Source organism: Lagenorhynchus albirostris, chromosome 15, assembly GCF_949774975.1.
Source record: "Lagenorhynchus albirostris chromosome 15, mLagAlb1.1, whole genome shotgun sequence".
Classification (NCBI taxonomy): Eukaryota; Metazoa; Chordata; class Mammalia; order Artiodactyla; family Delphinidae; genus Lagenorhynchus; species Lagenorhynchus albirostris.
The window spans coordinates 13,905,887-13,914,367 of NC_083109.1; the positions used below are offsets into that span (position 1 = coordinate 13,905,887).

The 8,481-nt window shown below is 49.8% G+C and overlaps 1 protein-coding gene across 2 annotated transcripts in view; it reads left to right on the plus strand.

The window, feature by feature from the left end:
• The window catches only part of ZMYND8 (zinc finger MYND-type containing 8), a 127,251-nt gene extending 119,573 nt beyond the window's left edge, over positions 1–7,678 (plus strand). For both annotated transcript variants that reach the window (XM_060122121.1, XM_060122122.1), the window contains 3 exons: positions 187–253; positions 4,023–4,106; positions 5,986–7,678. In XM_060122121.1, the coding sequence (XP_059978104.1) occupies positions 187–253; positions 4,023–4,106; positions 5,986–6,125 (291 nt within the window). In that variant the 3' untranslated portion in view covers positions 6,126–7,678. The remainder of the gene's footprint in view (positions 1–186; positions 254–4,022; positions 4,107–5,985) is intronic.
• Positions 7,679–8,481: the final 803 nt, after the last annotated feature.

The window sequence follows — 8,481 nt, forward strand, 5'->3', positions numbered from 1 at the left end:
GCAGAAAAGGGCACAGGTGCAGGGCCCCCCAGCTGACCTGGCCTCTCCCGCCTGAGCACGCCAGGCAGAGGGCACGAGGGTGCTGTAGGGGCCGTGATGAGTGCCCCCATGGATCCCCGGGCTTCCCTGGGGGGGCTGCATTGGCCCCAGTGCCTTGCCTCCATGTCTCTCTTTTTGTATTTCTAGACCCTCGACCTTTCTGGCTCCAGGGAGACGCCCTCCTCCATTCTCTTAGGCTCCAACCAAGGCTCTGGTATGTTGCCCCCTGGTGGGCGAATGGTGCTCTCACGGTCCACACGGGCAGAGGGGAGCCATGTCCTCAGGGAGAAGCTGAAGGGTGTAGGGCTGTGATTTTCAAACTGTGGGTCCTTAGGGATCCTTGGGGGTGCCCTGGGCGGGTCAGCGGATCAGAATTTACCTGTACTTGTTTGATTTCTTGGGGTACCACATCAAAGACCTAGGGTTCCGTTGCTGACCTGGGGTGGCGTAGAAGATGCATTTGGGTTGGGCAGTTCTTCTGCCCTCAGAGAAATGACCACAGGAAATGAAACTGTGAAACTATCCCCGAGGTCCCAATGCCCGCATTTAGTGGATGAGGGTACTTGAGCATTCGGAGGAAAAAAGAAAATTTTTAGGTAGATGATCTTTCTGTAAAACTCTTTCTACTTGAGGGATAACCTGGTAGGCTGTTCTGGGGGATTTTCTGACACTGACTTTTGGTTTTCCCCTTCTGTGCAGTTTGAGCTGTCCTCTTTTCTAGCCCAAAGGGTCTTTCCCCTGCACCCTCCTAAACCGGTTTGAGGGCATTCCAGAAGGGTTCAAAGAAGGTGTCTTCAGTGAGGACAGTTCTGCTTAATTCAAGGTCCTTCAGCTCTAGGATCTTTCTCTCTGCCGGGTCCTTCTCTTCAACTGAAAACCAAACATTTTCTTTTAGTGCATAGAGGAAGAAGGGATGTCCTTTGTTAGGGTGGCTGGAGAAAGTTTCCTGAAGGGCTGGAAAGTGGGGTTCAGGTTCGGGGTGCACCAGGGGGAGTGACACGAGCTGACTTCACGAACTTGGCATTAAATACGATTGAACCACCTGTTGAAAAAACTCACTTCTCACTCCCCCTTCAGTCCTCTGGTTACATCTCTGAGAACAAGTTCAGTTTGGTGCTAAGGTATCTTCTTCATCCCTTTGATTTCTTCTTTTTTTTTGTTTTTTGATATCTGTCTTTTTAACTTCAGCAGCATGGCGCCCACCTAGAACTTTCTACTACAGTTTGGTTTTCATTATGTTGATCTATGTATGGCAGGTATTATTGCTTTCCTGCTTTTTGGTGATGATATAAGAGTTTCTGTTTGACTTAAGTTGAAAATGAGTTTAAAATAACAGCACGAACTGAGTGGACGTGTCACAATTGCAAAGGTGGAGTGAGAAGGGCTCAAGGTGGAAATACTGCTGCAGACAGGGGGTGCTGTTGAGGTTTTGGAGCAGCAAAGTGGTACGATCCATGTGGGAAGATTAACGGGCCTTGGGAAGATGAGTGATGCCCTGGGAGTATGGAATCTGTTGGGACAGGGAAGCTTGCGTGCAGGAAGGTGGTTGGGAGATGCATCGTACCTCAGTTCCGAGGTGGATGAGATGTTACCTAGCCCAGGGCTTGGCAGACTTTCTGTAAAGGACCAGAGAGTAAATTTTTTTTTTTTTTTTTTTGCGGTACGCAGGCCTCTCACTGCTGTGGCCTCTCCCGTTGCGGAGCGCAGGCCACAGATGACACACAAAGAGATGGGTGGGCCTGTGCTCCCGTGAACCTGTACTTGGAAAAACAGGCACTGGCCTGGATTTGGCCCACGGGCCGTTGTTGGCTGACCTCCCCATCCTTCTTGACCTGAAGCACCCTGGTGTCCGAGGGGGTAGAAAGGGGAGTTGGAGAGAGGGAGCCAGGAGCCTGGAAGACGCTGGTGACTTGGCGCCGGGGTTGGGGAGTGGGGAGAATATCGTCCCGAGGAGGCTAATGATGAGATGGGGGAAAGCAGGGAGGGAGGGAAAGGTCCCACATTGTCAGCAGCTGGAGGAAAAAACATTTTCAGGCAGTGCTGCCGTGTTACTTTGGAGTGTGGGCCGAAGGGAACCGAGCGGGAGGTCACTGGAGGCCAGGTCAGGACAGCGAGCTCCAGACTTCTCACTTTCCCCTGTTTACTCACCAAAGCACCCTGGGTGATGGTTGGCGGCAGAGCAGACAGACTGGCTGGTTTTCTGATTCCTCTTACGTCTAATGGTTTCTGCTAGCGCTCACTGCTTGCTGACAGTGTAGATGGAATCTTGTGGAGGAACGTGGGCTTTACAAAGGTTTACAAACACTGAGGTTTCTGAGCTCTTTATAGACTTCTGGAACTAGGCTGGTTAAGATGAGGGTCTAGTCGGGAGGGAGGAAGGTTTAGTAGGGGGTAGGAGCTTCCTCGAGGTGGGCATGGGCCTTTCCTGTTCACTTGTCTCTTCATTTTAAGATTGTAAAGCAATGCACGCATATCCAGTTGACCCTTGAAGGGGTTTCAACTGCACGGGTCCACGTATACATGGATCTTTTCCCATAGTCAGCACGGTTCTACACGATCTGTGGTTCGTTGAATCCGTGGATTTGGAGATGGAGGGCCGACCATGAGACTTAAGTGTCCACGGGATTTAGTATCTGTGGTGGGTCCTGGAACCAATCCCCTGTGCGATCCCTGACACCAAGGGATGACTATAGTTAGAGAAAATAAAACTGTACTGGGAAAAACAGTTCCCACTCTCCGTCTCCATGGCTGTCCTTGGGTACATCTGGCACTTAACCTCCTTATTTGTAAATAACGTGTTTCCCCATACTTCTATTTCTGGACTTTATCTAGACGTTGCTTGTTGACTTCTGGCTTTAAAAGATGAGAATTGGGGTCTTTTATCACCTCTCTACTCGCCCTCCTCCCAAACTACCTATGTCACTGTTTGATGTGCCTGTGGGTTACCTTGGTCAAGTAAAACACTTGCTCCTTAGTTCTTGTTCTGTCAGCTGGGGACGGTATCTCTTGCCCCCTCTCTTGGTGCTCACCACCTCCCTCACCTCTCCTACCCCTGTCGTATCCAGACTTGCCATCTTCCCACTTTGACTCTCCCGTCACCAAGGTGGAGGACATGTGCGTCTCTCCTGTAACTTCGGTTGGGTCTTCTCGCTTTCGGCAGTTGGTTGAGCCTAAAAAATTGACGTAGGATAGTCTGTGTTCCCATCGTTCTGGTCGTGCCATTTGTTGCGGATGTGCACTGCGATTACATTTCCACCTTTGTATATAGCCTTGCTTTTTCCCTGGAGTTTCTGTTTTTTTTTTCTTTTTAATGTTTCCTTTATCATACCTTCAATGATTTCCCCCAAATTCTTCACTAGGACAGTTATTTTATTGAGACACTTTTCCTATCACACATTTTAGACTCTTTCCATCTCAGATATTATTTGTTGGTGTCCTTCCGTCATGGCTGGGGAGTGGCCCACTGATACCTCATCTGTAGCCTCTTCCTCAATCCTTCTCACCACATGCACCTCCGTCGCCCTCTCTTCCCTGTTCTGTCATCAGCCTTGGCAGTAGATGAGTGATCACTTGCCCTGAAGAATCTGGATTCCTTGGGTGGAACTTTCCACCTAAATTGTGGTGCTGGTGCGTCCCCTCGCCCTGGCTGAGTTAAGCTCTTGGCAGAGCTAGTGGTTCCTAGAATTTTGCTTTCAAAATTCCGCGAATTTATGGCTTTACGTAGTTGCTTTTATGTCATTGTACGCCATATTTCCCACCTGTAATGCCGTGCTGTGTCCCGTGATCCTGTTCATGGTTTAATATACATTTTTAAAAGCCTTAGTCTCCTGTGAATGCGTTAAGTTGTAAAATGGGGACATCAACAAAGCAGCCACCCAGCGCTAAGACAGGTAGCCTGTTGCTGAGCAGAGTAGCGAGGCCTTGGGGTTGTGCGGATTTGAGCCCTCTACCAGACTCTGAGGCTGCCTGTGCTATCTCTGCAGTTAGCAACAGGTGTGACAAGCAACCCGCCTCTGTCCCAACCAGCACAGACCACCAGCCGCACCCCAGCTACCCAGCCCAGAAGTGTAAGTATGACCCCGCCTCACGGAAGCTGCCGGGGATCTCTTCCCGGCGCACGGAGGGCTCGTTTTGTGTGTGTCTGTGTGTGTTTTTCTTTGTGGGCGTGTCTTCTCCTGTTCTCCTGAGTGATGGGTCTTGCTTTGCCTTGTTTCTTCTTAGCTTTGCCTCTGGTGGCCATCGGAAACCCCAGTAGGAAAAGAGGTTTTTTTGGGGCCACGCCGCTCAGCTTGTGGGATCTTAGCTCCCCGACCAGGGATCGAACCCACACCCTCGGCAATGAAAGCGTGGAGTCCTAACCACTGGACTGTCAGGGAAGTCCCCGGTCTGGCTTCTTGAAGGGGCCTCATCCTCGCTCTTTTCAGAAAGGGTCCTAGACTAACACCCATCGTCCTCTGCAGAGATGGGTCGAATCAGCCACCGCCCCATGTCCGGTCCGTGGGAGGAGTCAGGCTCTGCAGTTACTCAGGTGGCCAGCCTCGCTCTGGGATGCAGCTTCTGTGCTGAGCTCAGCCCTGCTCCCGTTTCTTCTAAGTGGCCCAGCTGGTCTCCGCCTTCAGCAGAGCTGGGGAGACTGGGTGTGACTTGACTGCATTGTTGTAGGATTTTCTCCTTGTGGTGATAACCGGCTGTATCACTGACCTTCCAGAGAACTAACGGTGTAGGCATCACGAGTAGGGAAGAACACTTAAGAAGCGTTGGATTCAGGTTCCGTAAGACAGCTCCACCCTGGCGCCCCTCTGCCCCCACCCGCCTCTGCCCACCACAATACAATACTGCCCCCTTCTGGTCACCGATGCAAGCGACTAAGAAGAGTTCTCTCCTGAATGAATATGTTACTTGGGAGATCCTTTGATCATTCTCTTCACTACTTATCTTGCAGAAACAGACCTCAGGACCACGTACATGCCTGCCGTATCACCAGAAAGGTCACCCCCTAGGCGATGATACGGTCCCTTGTTCCCTCCCTCCAATTCTGTCTCTGAGCTTGACAGCCGACTTCTCTCAATCAAATATTCTCACCCCACCTCAAGAAGTTAAAAAAAGAAAGTTTTGTCCCAGTCTGTCTGAACTGGGTAAATGATCTAAGATATGATGGGGTCTTAGTGATGTGCTGGTGGGTCTCTTAGAGTCAGCCGTCCCGCTGAGCCTGCAGGCTGGGGCCGTCACAGTGGGACGGACACCTCACTTGGCTCTTCCTTCAGCGTCCTCGTATCTTCCTCAGCCACGATGCAGCTCCTTGTGGCGCACGTGTCCTTGAAGCTCCCGTAGGTCTTACTCTGGTTCTTGCATCCTTCAGTGACCCTTAAGCCTGTCCTTACTGGGAGCCAGTGGGTCTTCACCATTAAGCCCAGCTGGGCTTAACCATTCTGGTCCTCACTCCTCTGCTTCGGGTGGTTTGGTTCTGTTTTTCAAGTTGCCTATAAACTGATGAAAGAAACTCCATTAACAGAAGTAAGTAGATCGAATGCCAAATTTCAGTGCCTTTTTTAGTGGCCAAGGTAGGACACAAGGGCATGGGGTGCTTAGTGTCTGGTCATGTAGGAGGGGTGCCTGGTCCCAGGTGCCACACAAGAAGTACCTTCCTCGATAACTTAGTACCTGTCCCCACTCACCTTGATTCTCTGTGAGCATGATTCCCTCCTGTTTTTCCAATCAGCTCTTGTTAAATCCTAAAAAAACAAGTTCTGCCCGTGTACGCCACAGACCCGCAAATCCAGGGCGGTAAATGGTGGCAGGATTTTGACCGTGTGTGTTGTGTGGAGTCGGGCGGGGAAGGTGGTACCAGGAAGCAGGTGCAGATCACACACAGGGATGGTTCTCATTCACTGGAAGTGGGCAGGAATGCTAAAAACCTGCCTTCCGGTTGACTTCCCCCCAACCCAGACCATTCCCGGAGCAGTAAGTCCAGTTGCTGGAGCGGCAGCGATGAGAAACGGGGATCGGCACGCTCTGAGCACAACGCCAGCACCAGTTCGAAGAGCCTCATCCCGAAAGAGTCTCGGCTGGACACCTTCTGGGACTAGGGACACGTTGGGGCACAAGTCACCCATCCCATGGAGGAAAAAAAAACCGGACACCAGGAAAACCGGAAACAGCAAAGAAATGTGAGACAGGAGAATCGCCACCCTCAGACTGGAGGATTCCAACCATTCAGACTCGGTCTTTGCACCTAGCACGGAGGGCAGCCCACACTACGTCACGTCCAGCATTAGCCTTGACAGAGGAGTGTTCCACCCACATGAAACCTGTGCTTTAGATGTAAATAATGTACAATTTGTGGATGTCATTGAGCCTAGAGTACCTTCCCCTTTTTATATTTGTATTGACTTTAACTTATAAAAAAAAAAAGAGAGAGGGAAAAACAATTAAAAAAAAAGAAACACACCCAACAACAAAAGGAATGTTTGAATGTTGGAGAAGGGATGGTCAGCCAGCCCACCTGTCACAGTGGTATGGAGAGGGCGTGGGGATCACCGTGGCCCACAGGTCCTCATCCTGGGATGCCCAGGGGAAAGTGAGCCGTTTTCCATTCTTATGTCTGTACACAGCACATTGGGATCAGGAGTTTCCGGCACAGATTCGGTGCTGTCGTGGGCACGTCACATCCAACCATTGGCCCTTTTCAAATGCTGTGTTACCATGTTTTAAAAGACAAGCTCTCTGGACCAGAAGGACATGTGGAGGAGCTCGTTTATTTTATGTGATTTCCATGATGACTCTACTCCTATAAAAGGGAAAAAAAAAACCAATGTCCTTGTTTACAGAATATCAACTAGAAACAAGCCCTGCTCAGCTCAGTTGCAGAAGGGAAGAACTTAGAGAGCATTCAAGTCAGAAGCTCTGAAACAGATCTTTTCTTTGCTTTGTGGTTCCTTTAAAGACACTCACACCCACCTGGTAGGAGACGGGCCGTGCTTTGCGGAAGTGAGAAGTCAAAGGCGAGATGCACGCGGAGGACATTTCAGTCTGGGATGAAGCATGTATGTATTATTTATGTTTTTATGTCAGCATGAAACAAAGGCAGTGTGAGAAGACGCAGGACACCGCCGTGCTGTCTGTTACACTACGTATGCTGTAGTACCATTTTGTATGTTGTGTAAAACAAGAAGCATTGAACAAAGCAAAAAGGTGATGTATGTATATGAGAAAAATTAATTGTACGATATCATTCCAGTACCTTCTGTTGTACATTTTAGTCTCGTTTCCTTTCTCTTCATTGTTGATAAGAGGATGCGAACTGTACAGTTTCCAGCTAGTTACCCATATTAGAGAAGAAATAAAAAGAGAGTATTAGAAGAAAACAGGAGAGAAAGAACATTTGTGAATTGCAGTTGTCAAAAAAAAAAAATAGCCTAGCTGGCCTTATTTGTGAAGCATAATTGCTTTTAGCATATGGAAGTATTTTTTCACATTTTCTTTGTATAAAATTTGTATTAAACTTAAATATCTTTTTTGATGATGGTGTTTCTTTGTGACTGAGCCAGTGGACTCACACGGTATGCTCTTTTGGGTTCCCCCACCCCCCAATTTTTTCAGATTCTTCACCTTTTTTTAATTAAACTGTTTTGGAAAAATGGCTTGGTCGTCCTCGATGCAGTTTTCCATTTGGTCAGGATGGCCGTGTCACGTTTGCCCGATCAAATACAGGGGACGGGGCCATGAGAGGTTGGGGACAACAGCTCCATGGGTGGTGGGCACATTATAAATAAGGGCCCCTAGTGGTGCTTTCCTGGGAAGTCCAGTTCCTGGGAATTTACTGACAGAGATGTAGAACAGAAGGGAAATCCTGGGTCAGTCTTGGAAAAACAGTGGCAGGGGAGTGAATTGCCTTTCCGTGGCCAGGATGGGGGCCTGAGCTCCTAGGAGTTCCGTGGGCAGCGTGGGGCCTTGTCTCTGCCCAGGCACACCCTGGTCATTTCATCTTCATGTGTCACAAAATTAGATTTTTTTTTCCAACCATTTAAACATGTAAACACTTCTCAGCCCTCCTCAAGGCTGGACAAAAGCAGGGCAGGGACTGGATTTGGCCCGCAGGCCATCCCTGACTGGTGCTGTGAAAGGAACAAAGTGGGACTGGTTTAGAGAGGACCTTACAACAACTTCTTTGTTCCTCTGTGGGTGTGGGAACCTGTCGTGTGGAAGGAGACAGCATGTGTCACAGCCCCCCGTCAATGGACATTCAGCGTGTCTGCAGACACTGGCCATGGCAGACAGACCTGCAGGTCCCTCGGGGGTGAGTCATGAGCTACGTGAGGGGACCCGTGGGAGTCCACCCAGGCAGCTGCATCCGGGGCTCTGGTGCGTGGCCAGGTAAGAGGGGAAGGGCTTGGAGGTTCCAGACAGGGCAGCGGGGCCTTCTCCCTCTGACTTGAGTCTGGG